Source organism: Polypterus senegalus, chromosome 2 (assembly GCF_016835505.1).
Source record: "Polypterus senegalus isolate Bchr_013 chromosome 2, ASM1683550v1, whole genome shotgun sequence".
NCBI lineage: Eukaryota > Metazoa > Chordata > Cladistia > Polypteriformes > Polypteridae > Polypterus > Polypterus senegalus.
Window position 1 is genome coordinate 201606679 of NC_053155.1, and position 20262 is coordinate 201626940.

The following is a 20262-nucleotide window of genomic DNA, read 5'->3' on the forward strand; positions in this document are numbered from 1 at the left end:
TCTTCTCCACTCCTCAGGTATCCTCTCATTTTCCAAGATTCCATTTAACAATCTGGTTAAAGACTGCCATCTCTCCTAAACACCTCCATTGCTTCCACATGTATGTCATCTTGACCAATGGCCTTTCCATTCCTTAACCTCTTCATAGCTGTCCTTACTTCTTGCTTGCTAATCCGTTGCAATTTCTGATTCACTATCTCCATGTCATCCAACCAGTTCTCATTCTCATAACCCTCCACATTTTTCTGGGCTTAGGACCGGCACAAAGAAACACACTAGTTTATGCATGCCCAGTGGCTGTGTTGTCCTGTCTTATATATCAATATATATTGTGATAGATGATGCACATGAGTGGGCATCCCATCTGGGATGGAGCATGGTCCCTTAACTTGATGTGCAGCCAGTCCTACAATGTCACAAGAAACTAGGCAAAGATCATTCTGCCTCAGAAGACAGACAGAAGATGACCAGAACATACCCAGAAGACAGGCAGAAGATGCCAGTGTGGCAATGGGTAAACTGGCATCCTGATAGAGTTGGATGAAGAAGCAATACCCGGCTGAGAGGCCAGTGTAATGAAAGAAAAGAGAGAGAGACAATCTGGCAGGAAACTACATGCTCCCTCATCACGCTAGGTATAGAATAAACTCTGAAGCACAGTTTAAAATAAATTTGCTGAGTGGAATGTATTTTTGGCAGTAGGAATCAAAGAGGGAGAGATGCTAGTCTACTGTTGTAAGCAGTTTATGACTCAAGCTGATATCCTTCAAAATCTATTATTCTATTCTAAACTAATTTTTAAATTAAACCCTATAAAAATATTACAACAAAACTCATAGAGCACATTCTGCATTATTGCAGGGTTGACATCATTGAAAGCTTTCTTATACAAATTATGCAATAAAACAAATGCAGAAGAGTGAACTCTTTTAGTTTTAAATTACTTTACCTAACAAGTAATTTACATTTTGTGTATGCTATGTTCTTACTTAAATCATCCTATGCATTAATCAGTTAATTAATCAAGTAAAGTAGAACTTGTCAGGTGCCTGTTTTTTAACTGAAAAAATTGCAAATGAGTTATCAACATAGACTTTATGTATAGATGTGGCCTTTGACTTCTCACTCTCTGTCTCATATTCCCTTTTAAGGGTAACTATCCCAACATTAGGTTAGCAGACTTTGTGCCCAATTCATTGGTGGAAATATGGGTAGAGCCAGGGTGGATTTTAGACTTTTAGACTTTTTTTGTGTAAGAGCGGCCCAGTAATCAAATTCCTCACACAAATCAATCAAGCATTCAATCAAATAAATTTTACAGTATTTAGAAGGCTCTGCTGTATCAAAAAGCAAGCACTCCACTTTATTAACCTAAAATGTGTACATCAAGCCTAAATATAAACCTTTGTCCTTGTTGCATTTTTATTTAAAGTCATTTTTGGTGGTGCCAGAATCTAACTTCTTCAGATCTAAGCCATTATTTTTGTAATATCTTTACTTAATTCACAAGTGGAGTGTGACATTTAAAAAAACAACCTGTAACTGCTGGTGTCTTCCCTGACATGCTTGCAATGGGTATCATTAATTGTGAGACAAAAGTGAGCAAGCCATTCTCATACATGTCATGTTTCTAGCTTAATTCTTTTCAGCAGACAGAAACCCTATGGCTTTTTGATTGGAAAAATCATTAAATAACTGGATTGTGGAAGCAAACCTGTGTTCTTGGAGGAAATTCATGTTTACTTGAGGTGTAGATGTGAATTCCACAGAGAATAAAATATAGGCAGGAATACAAATTTAATACATTACTGTGAGGCTGCAGCACTGCCAATTGTGCTACTGTGTCATTCAATAGTTTTTTTAAAAAAGTGTAATTTTTTTAAATGTAACCTTCTTAAAAACATTTTTTAGGGTGTATTTTATTCCCAAGGATCTGTGCTTTAAAAAACTGACATTTTAAAGGTGTATTCTGCAGTCCTCCTTTTTTGTTGACAGAAGAATATGTCAACTGTATGCACCAATAACACCTCACTTCTAAAAGGAAAATGGAATTCCAGTGTGATGTGTATCACTTAAAGATACAACAAATGGCAACCAGTATATAGAAATATACCAAGAAATGGAATATTTAATTTCTAAGTATTTCACTTTTTGGTATTCTTGTTGTCCTTTCATTTTTTACTTTATTTTGAAGTTGTGTATTAATGTGAAAGTAAAACAAACAATCCAAAACATGAAGGATCTGATAATCTTGAAGTCTGCGTATGTCTAAATATCAAACACCTTAGTACATATGCAAATTCAGTGCCATCCACCAGTAATGAGGCATTGACGTCAAACTTTCATTTTTGCTGTGTACTCAAGGAATTTGGATTTGATACAAAAAATGACTGCAGCATGAGGAACGTGAACAGAATGTCGCCTTGTATTGCTGCGTATGTTAATCCAGTGACAATTATTCCTGCCTGTCCATACTTTCATGTTTTTGTGTTGCATCTCTTCATCTTATGTAATTTATAGAGAGCGCTCGCTCTACATTAATCTACATTTATTTGAATTCTCATAATGAATGGATCTGACAATTTTTTATATTCAACTATTTCATTCGTGTATTTATTGCATTTAGTGTTACATAACATGTAATAAAATGTTTTGTATGAAGTGTTGTAATGAATTAAGCCTTTTTCTTCACAGTTTTACAACCACCACTTGAAGTGTCAAAGATGGAACTGAAGTTTGAGGTCCCTGCAGAATTTAGCAACACAGAATTGTTTCCTGAAAGCATAAACACTCAGGTACTTAAAGCAGCTTTACAGACTAAACAATTATATAAATTGTTTCTCATATCCACTTGTCACTCATCATTAAATATTGGTGAAATGTGGAAATGCAGCTCAAATGTTGGGAAATAAACTAAATGTCGAGGTTGTCTTTGAAAGGACATTTAACATTAATACAAATATATATGCTTACATTAACTTTCTAGACCTTATTCACTATTTCATATTTGGTAGCAAAGATACAGTATCTAGGGCGGCACGGTGGTGCAGTAGTAGCTTTGCTGCCTTGCAGTTAAGAGACCCGGGTTTGCTTCCCGAGTTCGATTTCCTGATTTTTCCCTCCCTGCGTAGAGTTTGCATGTTCTCCCTGTGTCCGCGTGGATTTCCTCCGGGTACTCCAGTTTCATCCCACAATCCACAGACATGCAGGTTAGGTGCATTGGCGATTCTAAATTGTCCCTAGTGTGTGGGTGTGTGTATGTGTGTGCACCCTGTGGTGGGCTGGTGCCCTGCCCTAGGTTTGTTTCCTGCCCTGCACATTGTGTTGGCTGGGATAGGCTCCAGCAGACCCCCGTGACCCTGTAGTTAGGATATAGCGGGTTGGATGATGGATGGATGGATACAGTATCTAGCATGGTCACATTTATAGTGAATCCTTAATTTATTAGAGAAATTCTAAGTGGGGCAGCACGGTGGCACAGTGGGTAGTGCTGTTGCCTTGCAGTTAGGGGACCCGGGTTCGCCTCCTGGGTCCTCCCTGCGTAGAGCTTGCGTGTTCTCCCTGTGTCTGCGTGGGTTTCCTCCGGGTGCTCCAGTTTCCTCCAAAAGTCCAAAGACGTGCAGGTTAGGTGTATTGGCGATTCTAAATTGTCCCTAGTGTGTGCTTGGTGTGTGGATGTGTGTGTGTGCCTTGCGGTGGGCTGGCACCCTGCCTGGGGTTTGTTTCCTGCCTAGCACCCTGTGTTGGCCTGGCTCCAGCAGACTCCTGTGACCCTGTAGTTAGTATATAGCGAGTTGGATAATGGATGGAAATTCTAAGTGTATGCGCCAAAGATAAGGTTAGCCATAGTGAGGCAGAAGAGTGATGGGCTGACATTGCATTATGCTCCAAAACACTACACTTCTGTACTAAAAATTTGTAAAGTAGCAGAAACTTCGATTAAAATTAATAGTATGGTAGTTGTAAACATATTATAGTATATTGAGGTCAGACCATTACAATATAATTATTTTTTTATTATTTAAATAATACTGCTGACTAAAAGCTTACTTTTTTTTTTTTTACTAAGTACCCAGAGAAAAATCAAACCAGATTTAGAGAAAATGGGAAAACTTCAAAATTGTGCTGTTTGACCTGCTTTTCAACACCAATCTTTTGGAGCTGTTAGACATTTGTGCTATTTTGTGAAAATTGTACTCTAGGTTTTTTTTATCTTTTATGTTAATTCAAGTGGAATAGATGTTTCTATGATCCTTGTGATGGATTGTGGTAGGACAGGGAGGAATGGGGCAGGGACAATTAACTGCTTCACTAGTCGGTGGTAACCCAAGTGTACAGCTTGTACTGGATGTTCTGAAGTACCGTTAAATAAGGGAACTGATGAAGGTGATAGATAGATGTCTCTGTCACCTAATGTCACTTTCATACTATGTTTAAAGCTACTTAAATCCTAATTGTTGCTAATTCCTGTTGTAAAATACATAAACACACAATATTTTTGTGTCAGTCTATCTGATTTTAATAGCATTACCTTCATATATGATGCTGAAACTAATCGATTTTATCAGTAAATGCTAATATGCATATGTGCTTGAACATTCTTAGACAAAAATGCTTGTCCTCTTTGCTTAAGATCAAGTCATAATTGTTTGGATACTTTTTTGTTTTTCAAGTAGGCTAAGTGACTTAGTCAGGGTCACACATTGAGTCAAAAGTATGAATAGAATGCCACTAGTAATAACCACTAGTCTATATTGAACAGCTATTGGGAATCCTGTATATTTGAAACTCCATATTAAAAAAGACCTAAATAACAGTCTTAAGAGTAGCACTTAAACTTGTGTATGAGTTATAAGGCAGCATTACAGAAGATGATTATTTTTAGCCAAAACAAATAAAGAGTCTAAGGAGACATTACAAAAGTCTACATATTAAAAGGAATGAGTAAAGCTTATGGTATTGTAAAAGTGTTCTTCTAGAAGGATGCAGAGACACAAATGAAAGCTAATTAAAACCAAACTGAAAACAGATGGCAGAATTTGCTTTCTTGTGCAGAGAATGACTTTCACAAAAATAACCTTATGTGTTTTCTGATCAGTACAACATGATGTTTCTCCATTCTCTGAATAGTGACTCTGAAGTCTTAATTTATATCAAAATACTGTGTTTAGTGTTCCAGTACAAGGGTGGGGTGAACAATTACAATTAGTTATTCAACATCAAAAAAAAATTCTACTTTTCTGGATCTTCATATATGAGTTTTGAACCTTGGTTGCCAGAAAGGTCAACCCCCAAACCTGCCCAGCTCTTTAAGTGTGTTCTAATGTTCTAATGTTTAGGGTCACCTTTCACTGACCAGAACCCCCCTCCCCATTCTCTTTCATATTTTTTTTATTTTTCTGGTTAGTGAGCCTTTCCTCCAATTCATCCCTCAACTTTAGACTCAGTGTTACATGGATGCCTTTAAACCCCACACTATGACTGCTTCTGAGTGCTTTTTTGCAACTACCAGTATCAGGGATGGTTCTATAAAAGGGCACTCTGGGACCCACTGATATATTTGAAATGTATTAAATCTGCTTAAACCTAAAAGAGTCAGGACTATAATATAATTTCTGGACCCCTTGTTTTCTGAAAAGGACAATATGCCTCTTAATCTTATTCAGAGGGTGTTTGCTGCCTTTTCATTCCTGGATGGGTTTATCCATTCCCGGGAATTCGGGAATCCCGCATGTCATTCCCACAAATCTTGGGCTCCCGAGGATGACACAGTGCATGGGCATCTCACATATGAATGGTTTTAGAACGACCAACACTTTTTTTTAATAAAACTACTGCAATATGTTGACACCAATAAAAGATTAACCTTATCTACAAGCAGTTCATGCTGTCATATAAGTACATTTATCTAGTTCAGGGGTGCCCACACTTTTTCGGCTATCATGCTACTTTTAAAATGACCTGGTCGAAATGATCTATCTACATTAAAAATGCTATATATATATATATATATATATATATATATATATATATATATATATATATATATATATATATTGCATAGTTTTACTGTCAAATAATGCAAAGAGTATGCAACACGTGTTTCGCCCTTTACGTTGCGCCACAGCGTGTGGTTCATTTATTTGACAGCATGTAGATCGGGGTAATTACATTCATGGCATTCGTAGTCTAAATCACAATCTGATTGTATGGGTAGTTACCTACCAGGTAACGCTTGTGTCGGCAAACATCCGCCATGGTGCCCTCTTCAGTTGAGAGAAGCAGATCATAGAATGCTGCAAAGTTTTACTGTCAAATAATGCAAAGAGTATGCGACACGTGTTTCGCCCTAATTCTGGGCTCATCAGGCGTACACACTCACTGCACCCCCTCTCGGGAATCGAACCTCAGACGTCAGCATCAGTAGCGAAGCCACGGCGTGTGGTTCATTTATTTGACAGCATGTAGATCGGGGTAATATAATTCATGGCATTCATAGTCTGAATCACAATCTGATTAAATGGGTGCATGTGGGATGACCAGTTTGTTAGAAGGAAAGAGATCTCAGACTGGCCGCCCTGTATGTCAATTAGGTGGCAAATGCAATAGGGAGGATATATGCTAGACTAACGTTTAAAAATTATTTTTTTTTTAATGCAACGCGATACACTTGTTATAAACAACGCCCGCACTTGCCGTTGCTCTGAAACACCGCCATTTCAGCTTTTACTGATGCATCCAGTTTCTTGTCATCATTCTGTGATGGCATGTTTCTTAGCACAGATAATGTGGATGCAACAGACTGACGCATTGCAATTTCAAGTTGCTGTTCAAAGCTGTTGTCTGAAAGATGTCAATGAAGTCTGCCCTGTCCTGGCATTCGTGAGCTGCAGAGTGCAGGCTCCTCCCAGTCCACTATACTCAGTCTTAGTCGGAGCCGGAAGACTGACGACTGCTGCTGGTTGATTGAATTAATCTGCAAAACACTACACCATGGGCCAAAAAACCGCGCCACTTAATTATTTTCATCTATAACTCTGTTATTTCTTGATGGATTTTTACACTTTTACATGCTATATATGCAAGCTTGGCCATTTCCAGTTTCCCAGGAATTACAGCAGTTTCATTCCCGGGAATGCGGGAATGAAAAATGTCTGGGAATCCCGGGCTCCCGTTAATCAGTCTCTTGCTGTCAAAACAAGCAGTCAGAGGATTTTGTAATGGCAATAAAATGTGATGCAGAAATACAGAGTCCCTTGAGTTATAGTGGTACCAGGGAGACAAGAATAATGGAAACAGTATGTGATGCATCTTTAACACTGTCCTGAAAAGGAAGCCAAACTGCACCTCAATTTAGAACATTCTTCAGTACATTCTTCAACTAGTACTGACTCTGCACAATTAGCATGGTAACTACACATTTCAACTAATCTCTAATAGGTACAAAAACCAAAGTGCTGAAAATTGAAAAAAGACAGACTTAAATTAAAAAGAAGCAGATTCATTAAACAAAAGATGCTCTCAATATAACAAAATATGCAAAGCACAAACTAAAATGCTTCAGCCTCACTTCAAATCAAGAGTGAAGGCGCTACCTACAACCACACGATCATTCAGGAAGTGGTCCCCTGAGGCAGAGCAGGCTCTGAGAGACTGCTTTGGAACTACAGACTGGGAAATACTGCTGGGGTCACATAGTGAGAACATTGAAGAGGCTGTTGACTGCACAACTGATTACATCAACTTCTGTATGGACATTGTAGTTCCAGTAAGAACAGTATGCTGCTATGCTAACAACAAGCCATGGATTACAAGTGACATCAAAGGCCTTTTGAACCAGAAGAAAAGGGCTTTTAAAGACGGTGATCAGCATGAGCTCAAGCGCGTGCAGAAGGAACTCCGAGTCCAGCTCAGGGCGGTGAAAGAGCAGTACAGGAGAAAGCTGGAGCAGACGTTGCAGAATAACAGCATGAAGGAAGTGTGGGATGGAATGAAGATTATCACTGGTTGCAGCTCGAAGCGGGGTGCCACCATCGAGAGAGACGTGGAGAGGGCAAACTAGATGAACAACTTTTTTAACAGGTTTGACCACCCTAACCCACTGTCACCTCGAAGTACTGCACCCTCAAACCATCCTTCTGCTGATACCAGCATAGGTGAGACATCCCCACCGACAATTACAGCAGCACAGGTGAGCAGAGAGCTGAGGAGACTTCGTGCCAGCAAAGCAGTGGGTCCAGATGGTGTATTGCCACGACTGCTGAAGGCCTGTGTAGTGGAACTGGAAAGTCCTCTACAGCGCATCTTCAACCTGAGCCTGGAACATGGGAGAGTCCCGAGGCTTTGGAAAACATCTTGTATCACCCCAGTCCCAAAGTTATCACGTCCTAGTGAGCTGAATGACTTCCGGCCTGTTGCTTTGACGTCACATGTGATGAAGACCATGGAGAGGCTGCTCCTTCACCACCTGAGGCCACAGGTCCACCACGCCCTCGACCCTCAGCAGTTCACATACCAGGAGAAGGTGGGAGCGGACGATGCCATCATCTATATGCTACACTAATCCCTCTCCCACTTGGACAGAGGCAGTGGTGCTGTAAGAATTATGTTTTTGGACTTCTCTAGCGCCTTCAACACCATCCAACCTTTGCTCCTTCGGGACAAGCTGACTGAGATGGGAGTAGACTCACACCTGGTGGCATGGATCGTGGACTATCTTACAGACAGACCTCTTTATGTGCGTCTTGGGAACTGCAGGTCTGACATTGTGGTCAGCAACACAGGAGCAGCGCAGGGGACTGCACTTTCTCCGGTCCTGTTCAGCTTATATACATCAGACTTCAGACACGTGCAAAAGTTCGCTGATGACCTGCTATCGTGGGCTGCATCAGGTGTGGGCAGGAGGAGGAGTACAGGAAGCTAATCAAAGACTTTGTTAAATGGTGCGACTCAAACCACTTACACCTGAACACCAGCAAGACCAATGAACTGGTGGTAGATTTTAGGAGGCCCAGGACCCTCATGGACCCCGTGATCATCAGAGGAGACTGTGTGCAGAGGGTACAGACCTACAGTATAAATACCTGGGAGTGCAGCTGGATGACAAATTGGACTGGACTGCCAATACTGATGCTCTGTGTAAGAAAGGTCAGAGCCGACTATACTTTCTTAGAAGGGTGGCGTCCTTCAACATCTGCAGTAAGATGCTGTAGATGTTTTACCAGACGGTTGTGGCGAGTGCCCTCTTCTACACGGTGGTGTGCTGGGGAGGCAGCATAAAGATGAAGGACGCCTCACGCCCGGACAAACTTGTTAAGAAGGCAGGCTCTATTGTAGGAGTAAAGTTGGACAGTTTAACATCTGTAGCAGAGCGACGGGCACTAAGCAAACTCCTGTCAATCATGAAGAATCCACTGCATCCACTGAACAGTGTCATCTCCAGTCAGAGGAGTAGCTTCAGTGACAGACGTTTGTCACTGTCTTGCTCCACTGACAGACTGAGGAGATCGTTCCTCCCCCACACTATGTGACTCTTCAGTTCCACCCAGTGGGTAAACATTAACATTACTCAAAGTTATTGTCTGCTTTTACATGCATTTTTGTTACTCTTTATTTTAATATTGTTGTTTTTTTTTGTATCAGTATACTGCTGCTGGATTATGTGAATTTCCCCTTTGGATTAATAAAGTATCTATCTATCTATCTATCTATCTATCTATCTATCTATCTATCTATCTATCTATCTATCTATCTATCTATCTATCTATCTATCTATCTAAAAAGAACCTTTAAATAACAGATGTCCAAAACTGTTTGGGAAACTACATTTCACTGTCTAGAAAACAGCTCTCAAGGCAAGAGCCAAATCATATGACTATAACCACAGTGTCATTTAACCATATCTCCATGATATCCCAATCTTATAACCATTGTGGATTTCACAACTTGTCCACACTAATGCATTTTCATTTAAAAAAATCATACATTTGTCTATGTATCTTTTTTCCACACTACCCATTTTTTTTCAACCGCTGAAAATAAAGACTTTAAAAAATGCTTTCTAGAGGCCATATTTTCTGAAAACATAGCATCAGCTTTTTGGTATGGATGGGTGTAAATGCCGTTTTCCGAAAATGATACTCTAATCACACTCTTATTGGTTCATATTTATTTCTTGGCCCTTCCCTGATTTGATCCCGTTCATTACAATGACTTATTCCCTGACTCGTCACTTTTCACAGAAGAAAAACATTTTCCAACATAGCCTGCATAAAAGAGTTGCTTTACGTGACAATTGTTCTGCTGCTTGCATGTATGCATCTAATTTAAGTTTTGTAAAGTTTGAATGTTGTGTACATACATAAAAAGCAAATTACATACCACTCGCTACAGCTGTGCAATACATCCTCTTTTTAAACAAAAACGTAGTAGCATAGACGTAGCCTCAGTAACAATACACAAAACATTAAGTAGCATGTTGTCAGTTAGCTGGTATATTTGGCATCTGTCTTCTCCCCAGAACTTTACTGTCCCATAGATGTTCTCAAATATGTGATCTCCAGGGTCCTGAACATATCATATCTACTGACACTATACAGTATTAGCAATTGCTGTTTATTAACAGTGTTGTGCACATTTTAACTCAGAACTACATTTGAACCACTATGGGTTATTGTTTGTCTCTCTTTCTCTCTTGGTGCTGTCTCTGTGCTTCTCCACGTCTTGTGAGCCAGAGGACAATCAGTTTGGTTGAACATTTTGTCATTGATCACAATGCAGAACAAAGTTTTTGCTTCTTGAACACTGTTGGTTGTTTGTTATAGATTTTTGGGTGATGATCACGAATATCACATCAAAATTTACCCATCATGTACTGTTTCAGTTTTGTCGTGATTTTTTCTTTTATTTGTATTCAAACATTTTTGCTCCAGTAAATGACTTATCTACAACGGTTTGTGCAGCCTGGGCATGTCCAGGCATGGAATCAGGCCAGGTTGGAAGCTGTTCTGTGGAAGTTGACATCCTGGGCATGCCTGGCACGTCTGAACGAGCTTGACGCTGTCTCAGCATGCTATAAAGGTACCTTGCATACACTGATCCTGCTCATTTGGTTTATATAGTCAGTGTATATGTATAGTATCAGTATAGTAAAGTATAGTATCTGTAGCAATATAACAGTAAGTAAGCTTGATGCTATAGACGTTTTGGTGTCGGGTGATATGTCTCGTCAAGTCGTAACAGATGCGATACATTCTGCTATATCTGTGGCGAATATAGACTTGCACCTCAGAGATGCTGGATGACTGCTCTTGTGAAGAAAGCTTATCATCTGTATTTGGGCTGCAAAATTGGTGATCAAGACAAGGAATGGGCGACTCACATTTGCTGTGTGACATGTGCTGTCAGTCTGAAAGCCTGGCTCAGAGGCACTTGAAAGACGAAGCTGTGTGCTGTTCCGATGATATGGCGAGAACAGAAAGACCATGTGACGGACAGTTACTTCTGTTTGACTAATGTTTCTGGTTTCTCTGCCAAAAACAAGAAGTCAATTGAATATCCTAATCTGCCTTCAGTAATGAGACCCGTGTCACATGACGACAGTCTTCCAATTCTGAAACCACCATAGAACTGGACCTTAGATGAACCAGATGAAGAAACTGCAATGCAGGGTACTGACAGTGACATTGACCCGGAATTTGAACTGTGCTCATCAGGCGATCCACATCTGATAACAAAGTCCAAATTGAACAATTTGGTCAGAGAATTGGGTCTGTCAAAAGCAAAAGTCGAGCTGCTGGGTTTGAGACTGCAGGAATGGTGTTTGCTGTCACCAGGTACAAAAATGTTTGTGTTTCGAGGCCGACATCATGATATAACCAATTTTTTTCCACAAGTCGACAGTGTTTGCTTCTGTTGTGACATTGAAGGATTGTTCTCGGCCTTGGGTTGTGATCACAACCCGGAAGAGTGGCGTCTCTTCATTGATTCGTCAATGTTAAGCCTGAAAGCTGATCTGCTACTCAATGGCAATGTTTATCCTTTAGTACCTGTTGGCTATGCAGCACACATGAAAGAAACGTATGAGAATATGGAACTGTTGCTGAAGCACGTCCAGTATAGCAGGTACAACTGGAATATATGTGGAGATCTTAAAGTCGTCACTCTGTTACTAGGACTGCAGCTCGGCTATACAAATTACTTTTGTTTCATCTGTGAATGGGACAGCCGTGCCAAAGAATCACACTATTCTTGACAGAACTGGCCACTCCGTAAAAAGTTAGTTCCAGGACAGAAAAATGTGGCACATGAATCGCTTGTCGACCCAGCAAAGATATTTTTGCCTCCTTTTCACATAAAACTGGGACTCATGAAGAATTTCATGAAAGCACCGAACAAGGAAGGCAAAGGTTTTTGTTATTTAACACAGATGTTACAAAGAATAACTGATGCCAATATCAAAGAGGGCATTTTTGTTGGCCCCCAGATCAGACATGTTATGAGTGACAAGCGGTTTGAACATCTGTTAGTTAGGCCAGAAAAAATTGCCAGCAGAGCTTTCAAAGACGTTGTTGGCAATTACAGAGCCCCAAACTACATTCAGCTGGAAGACAAACTTCTCAAAGCATACAAGACGATGAAGTGCAACATATCACTCAAGATTCATTTCTTCCACTCACACTTGTACTTCTTCCTGCAAATCTCGGTGCTGTCAGTGATGAACACGGTGAAAGGTTTCACCAGGACATTGCTACGATGGAGAAATGATACCAGGGCAAGTGGAATCCGTCAATGCTTGCTGACTTCTGTTGGACACTGCAACGTGATGTACCAGACATTGAATACAAAAGAAAATCAGGGGCAAAATACTTTTAATTCTGTTGAATTTAATAGCTTATGCAAAACATAAACGTGACTAAATACGTTATTGTCAGTAAACATATAAATGTCTGTATTTGTGCATACCCAGTAGGTACCTGTTACAATCAGCAAAAACATTTAAAAAAAATTGTTGTGCAGTTAGCAACTGTTTGTTAGTGTTTTTTGGAACTCTAAAATGCACTCATTTCTATTGACACACTAATCCATAAGTTATTAAATAAATGTCTAGGACAAGTATTTTTGTGAATTATCTGAATTATGTTAGACTTTTGCACATAAAAGTTCACTCAAATAGGAACATCAAGACTGACAGAATTAATGGATCATTAGTTTATAGATCACAATGCTACAAGGTACCTGATAGCTACCTTATAGATAAGCTACAATACAGTTTAGGAAACCCTCATACCCTTATTTAAGTTACCTTAGTCTTAGATGGGTGTACCTGCCTTGCATCACTTCCACATATTCAGTCAGCCTACTACTGCATATCAGGTGAGGTTAGGCATCATGATCCATGTATTGTAACCATATACTGTAGCAAAGCAGGAAGCACCAGGACTCTTCATCCTTTTTAAAGACATCGGGAGTGCCACACACCCCTTTCCAGTCACCTTGTGACCCCTCTGTGCTCTCCTAATCCATCTACTGATTTCATAGGAAGAGTCACCAAAGTGACTTCTCAATGTGGCTGTGCCCAAGAGGTCATTTAAGGTTTGGACCTTGTTTTTTATCCAGGACACCCTTAAGCCCAAACTTTCAGACTCCTCACTCAGTCTATTGAGTTACCTGATGAGAACTTCCATTGACTCCGCAAAGATCACAGCATCGTTGGCAGAGTCAAGATCAGTGAATCTTTCTTCACTAACAGATGTCCCTTAGCCACTGGACCCCATGAACCTGCCCAACACCCAGTCCATGTAAGCATTGAATAAGGTAGGTGCAAGAACACACCATTAATGAACCCCAGAATCAACTGTGAAAAACACAGAGGTTTTGCCACCACTCTGCTCAGCACTCACAGTACCATTGTTCAGGCTGAAGTCTCAGGATGTCCCACAGGGCAGTTCAATAAACTGAATTAAATACTTTATAAAAATTAACAAAGGCTGCAAAGAAACTCTGCCAATGTTTATGTTTGCGCTCAATGAGAACCCTCAGTGCCAGGATGTGGTTGATGTTAGACTTCTAAGTTGTAAGACCAGAGTGCTGTGGTCACTGGAAGGTAACCTTGCTTACCTTCCAGTGATCACAGATTCTATTGAGGATAACCCAAATAAGGACCTTATCCTGCATCGAGAGCAGTGTTATCCCTCATAGTTGCCGCAACCCAGGCGATCACCCTTCCCTTTCCAGATAGGGACAACTAGTTCCTTTTTCTAGTCAGTTGGGGTGACAACCGTCTCCCAAATGAAAGTGAAGATTTCTTGTATTGCCAGGAGGGCAGCCTTACCACCAGCCTGGAGAAGTTCATCCTGGATACCACAGATCCCTGTAGACTTCCCTACCCTAAGCTGGTTCACCACCTGTGCAATCTCAATGAATTTCAGTGGTTCACTGCTAATTGTAGGATCAGCCTCAAGAACTGTGGACCCAGATATGTCCAATGTCCTAGCCAGAGGATCAGGATTAAACAGCTGCTCAAAGTAGCCAGCCAGCGAATCACAATTGCATCCTTAAGGACCACTTCATTACCCGCCATGTCTACTGTATATGCTGTATTATCTATACTAATAAAAGGCAAAGCCCTCACTGACTCACTCACTCATTCATCACTAATTCTCCAACTTCTCGTGTAGGTAGAAGGCTGAAATTTGGCAGGCTTATTTCTTACAGCTTACTTACAAAAGTTAAGCAGGTTTCATTTCTAAATTCTACACGTAACGGTCATAATGGTTGATAAGGGTTGACAACGTCCGCCATGTTGAACTTTCTTATTTATGGCCCCATCTTCACGAAATTTGGTAGGCGGCTTCCCTGCGCTAACCAAAACCGATGTACGTACTTATTTTGGTGGTATGACGCCACTGTCGGCTGCCATATTGAACTTTCCAACGTCACTAATTCTCCAACTTCCCATGTAGGTAGAAGGCTGAAATTTGGCAGGCTCATTCCTTTAAGCTTACTTACAAAAGTTAAGCAGGTTGCATTTCGAAATTCTACGCATAACGGTCATAACGGTTGACAACGTTCGCCATGTTGAACTTTCTTATTTATGGCCCCATCTTCACGAAATTTGGTAGGTGGCTTCCCTGCACTAACCAAAACCGATGTACGTACTTATTTCGGTGGTATGACACCACTGTCGGCCGCCATATTGAACTTTCCAACGTCACTAATTCTCCAACTTCCCGTGTAGCTAGAAGGCTGAAATTTGGCAGGCTCATTCCTTACAGCTTACTTACAAAAGTTAAGCAGGTTTCATTTCAAAATTCTACACGTAACGGTCATAACGGTCAACAACATCCGCCATGTTGAACTTTCTTATTGATGGCCTCATCTTCACGAAATTTGGTAGGTGGCTTCCCTGCGCTAACCGAAACCAATGTACGTACTTATTTCGGTGGTATGACGCCACTGTCAGCCGCCATATTGAACTTTCCAACGTCACTAATTCTCCAACTTCTGATGTAGGTAGAAGGCTGAAATTTGGCAGGCTCATTCCTTACAGCTTACTTACAAAAGTTCAGCAGGTTGCATTTCGAAATTCTACGCATAACGGTCATAACAGTTGACAACGTTCGCCCTATTGAACTTTCTTATTTATGGCCCCATCTTCATGAAACTTGGTAGGCGGCTTCCCTGCGCTAACCGAAACCAATGTACGTACTTATTTCGGTGGTATGATGCCACTGTCGGCCGCCATATTGAACTTTTCAACTGTTACTTATGGGCCCATCTTCAAGAAATTTGGTACGCGGGTTCCCAACGCTAACTGAATCCTACTTACGTACATATATACGTCCATAGCTTGCAGCTCGGATTTGAAACAAGATTACTTTTCACATGGCCAACTGTACGTTGCATGCTCAAGAGTAAGCTCAGTGCACAGCTTGGTCATATTACAACCGGAGGGCAGAACTCACAATGTGGTATACAAAGAGATCCTTAACAAATAATTATTGGTATATTTTCCCTCAGTTTAAAAAGGTTTAATTTTCTTCTTAATAAAAATTTTAAGGCAGTACTTCGCCGCTGCAAAGCGCGGGTATTTTGCTAGTAATATATAATGCAGACTAATATAATACTATTGTTATTGTGCAAGTGTAACATATACATAAAAACAAAAAATATTTTGTATTTTGTATAATTTGGAATAAGTGTCTTATTGACCTAGTTTCTGAAATAAGATTGGTTAGCAGACAGTTGAGAAAGAAAAATTAAAGGTATAGCCTTTGTGGTAGGCATCACAGAGTGCTGCTGCTTTATAGCTACATATACCTGGTTTTTTACTTCTGTGCTGATACTGCCTTTTTTAAGTTAACCTATTCACCCTAGATCTATATAGGTTTCATCCCTCTACAGATCTGTGTGTGATGAGATGTGCTATTCTCTAGTTCTGGGTTGGTTTGCCTTTTTCAGATGGTTCTGGGATAGGATTTTAAAAAACTAATGGATGAATGGACACATCTTGTTATGAATTCTGAATCTTTCTACTTTTAAACTCTAGAACTGCATAGCTACCATGATAGTCATTATCTTTTCCTAGGTGCAAACATAATGTAATATGTAATATGTTTTATCTGATTTGTAAATGACTGGAATCGAATAAGAAATCTGAACGTTTTGTATTACTGGATTTCAAATATTTATATCATTATTTTTTATGTGTTATTTTTTCGATTTGAATTCCTGCGGTATCTTAAAATGAAAGCATCACATATCATATAAAATAAAACAAATTAATAACCTTTACTCTCTCTGAATCAGTTCAAATGAAATTGATAGTCATGTACTCTGTTTAATTATATACTTGTACAGCAGGTTGTGCTAGTGCCTTGTGGTATTTATGCTCCAGATTTGTAGAGTTTGCATGTTCTTTCCTGTTATAAGTAGGATTTAGTTTCTTCCCACAGTGTGAACCACATGCTGAGGCAGAAGACATTTGTAGAAAATGAGGAATTAAAAATATTAATAAAGAGGAAAAGAGGAAGGCCTAAGAGAAGGCTTATGGATGTGGTTAGAGAGGACATGTCGGTGATGGGTGTAATAGAGCAAGATGCAGAGGACAGAAAGATATGGAAAAAGATCATCAACCGTGGCGACCCCAAATGGGAGCACCTGAAAGAAGAAGAAGAAGAAGAAGAAAGTAAATATTTACCACCATTGCAACAGCATTTCTAACCTCCCACTAACATCCCACATGGAAAAAGAGCTACTGTGTGTTTGTGGCTTAACATTAAGATACAACAAAGAAGATGAAAATGGATATTATCATGCAAAGCTTATAGTTTAGATTTCAAATGTGTGAGATGCAGGCTTCCTGTGGTGGGTTGGCACCCTGCCCAGGATTGGTCCCTGCCTTGTGCCCCGTGTTGGCTGGGATTGGCTCCAGCAGACCCCCGTGACCCTGTGTTCGGATTCAGCGGGTTGGATAATGGATGGATGGATGGAGATGCAGGCTTCAATACTGTTAAAGCAGAAAATACAGTATATAGCTGTGTTATTTGACATTGTGGAGTTTAAATGGGTGTGGCTTTATTTTAATTTCACTGGTCTGAACAAAAATCCTACTGTACAAAAAAAAAAATTGATGCACTATGCTTAGTAAATTTAAGAATGTTGAATCCATTTCTGAAATTGGAATTTTTCTATCACAAAACCCTTACACAAAATAATTGGAATTAGTGAAAAATATTGTTTTGAAAAAAAATGTTGATTTTTTTATGCTCAGAATAACATTTGAATTATATTTAAAGCTGAAAAATAGAAGTCTTCTACATTATTAACATTAGATGAGGTGGAGAAAATCCCAAATCAAGTGTTGCACGTTTTATGCCCTCAATCAACGTTTGTTTTTCTCTTTCTTTTCCTTCAAAGCAGTCAGTAATTTTTTATTTTGAAGATTATAAAGGTACCTTTTTATTGTCTAGAAGAGAAAAAGTTGTAATTTTAATGATATTTAAGGAAATATGCAAGGTTGGGTAGTTCCACCCATTGTCTTGACCAGGAGAAAGGTAAGCAAATGGTAAAAGAATGCACAAAACCAAAGACAATAAAAGTTACTAGTTTTACAGATTTTTGGGAGGGGTAGATAGAATATAAAAGGAAGTGGAGTGAGTCTACATGAGTAGACCCCTGTTGGTCATTCCACTGTGAAAAACTTTCATAGGATTATAAGAATGAAAAAAACTACTTAGTGACTACTTTTTGAAAGTAGTAACTATATTTAAATCAATTCTGTCTTATTTTTACATTTTGTGCAAGTCTAAATAGTTACAGTAATTATAAAAAATGTTTTTTTTTCTATAAAATGGTGGAATTAGTTTATTTTAAACCTCCAACCCTCAGAAACTGGATGTGATAAAGCAATTCTGTTGCCAGATAGAGATTCATCACTTTCAAGTTTATAAAGAACACCTAACATTTTTGACAGGAATTACTTTATTTTTTTTGGCAGACTAGTGGTAGATATTACTTGTTCAACATTTAAAGTGCTGCTCACAGCTTCTTCCTTAAAATACCATGTATTTTCTTCTTCTTCTTTTGGTATGTTCTCTTATTGATTTTGGGCATGTAATGGGTGAAAATAAATGCTGATTTATAGAATATGTATGACAAAAAATTTAGGGGATTAGATTTGGAATATTCAAAATGTGGTCACCGCAGTAAATTACACAGACAATATAACAATCAGACTTGCATCACCTTAGGTTGGACCATCACAGTCATGTATGCTAATTATTAAAACAACATTTATATCTAAATGTTTACAAATGTAATGACTAATTCTGTTCTAATTTTCTGTTCTTTTGTTCATTGCATGATGTAGACATTTGAAATGAAAAATATTTCTCAAAAAGAAGTCAGTTGGATGATAGACCTGACCAAAGAAAATTCTTATTTTGATGAAGGCATTTTCAAAATTTACCAACAAGCTGGCACTCTACAGCCAGATGAGAAGATCTCAATAACTGTATGCTTTTGTCCCAGTAAGTTTATTTATTTGTTTTTGTTTTATATCATGTAGTCAAACCTAATTTACATTTTGCCACTGTCATTGAGTCATTTTTGGTTTCAATATTAATAGATTAAATAATTAATACTGATTTATTTCATTGATATTCTTTATTATTTACCTGGATTTCAAGGCAACAAAAAGTCATTTAAATTTTATATATGTATTATAGAGACAGGGACATGGAAGGCTCAAAGACTGACTGTGTTGCATCACATAACTTGCACATAGACATTTGAATGAAAAGAAATTCAATCTTAAAAATCAGTGTGCTATTATACTCAAATGTATAAAAATGAAGTAATCATTATTGCTTTCAGAGTGACATATCTTAAACTGTAGCTGGTAATGAGCAAAATAACAAAGTCTTGACTCATGTACAGTTTTGCAAAATTGCTCCTAGGGCTTGTTTTACAAAGTGCAAAACTCACTAAAATTAGTCATTTGGGTGTTTTTAGAGATTTCTTCATGAGGATAAACTGACTTAAATATGTACACTAGAGTGAATATGTCCTAACATGCTTTTATATTATGTCAGTTGTGAGGTATTTGTAACACTAACTAGTCATGAATAACAAGCAAATGACAGATGCACGTTAATCTGTAAAATATATGAGATACACATGGGTGCTCTGGTGGTACAGTGCTAAGTTTCGCTGCCTCACAGCTCTAAAATCCTGACCAAATCAAAAGTTATGTTGATTTTACACCTCAAAAATGTATAAATACACCCTAAGATGGCGTGGTACTCAGTATGTGGGTGTAAAAAAATCTGAAATTAGCTGACGTCTTTCACTGAGTTCAGTGTAATCACTAGAAATACACCAACCCGCACTACAGTTAGTCTCAAGTATACACTGTACCCTACCACCTAAAGTTTCTCATAAAACCAAAGTAATGAGATGGTTAAATATTATGCCTTTTCATTTTCCTTGCATTTCATAAATATTTAAATACTTGTAAATAAACCCAAATTAAAAATTGTTACTAGTGAATCATGTGCACATATTTTTGCATATCCACTGCCCACCTATCTCCTTTACTGAACAACAATTGCAACAAAAAAACAATGACAACAATCCCTTTGAAATACAATATGTTTATACCTAGAATTCTGAATTTTAACTGTCAGTAATAGAGTTCTAAATTTACTTATGAAAAATGCATTTGAAGGTAAAAGCAGATGATAAATATAAGTCTAAACA

The 20262-nt window shown here is 38.8% G+C and overlaps 1 protein-coding gene across 1 annotated transcript in view; it reads left to right on the plus strand.

Annotated features, from left to right (window-relative positions):
• The window catches only part of LOC120524451 (cilia- and flagella-associated protein 47-like), a 644864-nt gene that overhangs the window by 125192 nt on the left and 499410 nt on the right, over positions 1-20262 (plus strand). The window contains exons 23-24 of the mRNA XM_039746304.1: positions 2695-2795; positions 18872-19015. Coding sequence (XP_039602238.1) covers positions 2695-2795; positions 18872-19015 — 245 coding nt within the window. The remainder of the gene's footprint in view (positions 1-2694; positions 2796-18871; positions 19016-20262) is intronic.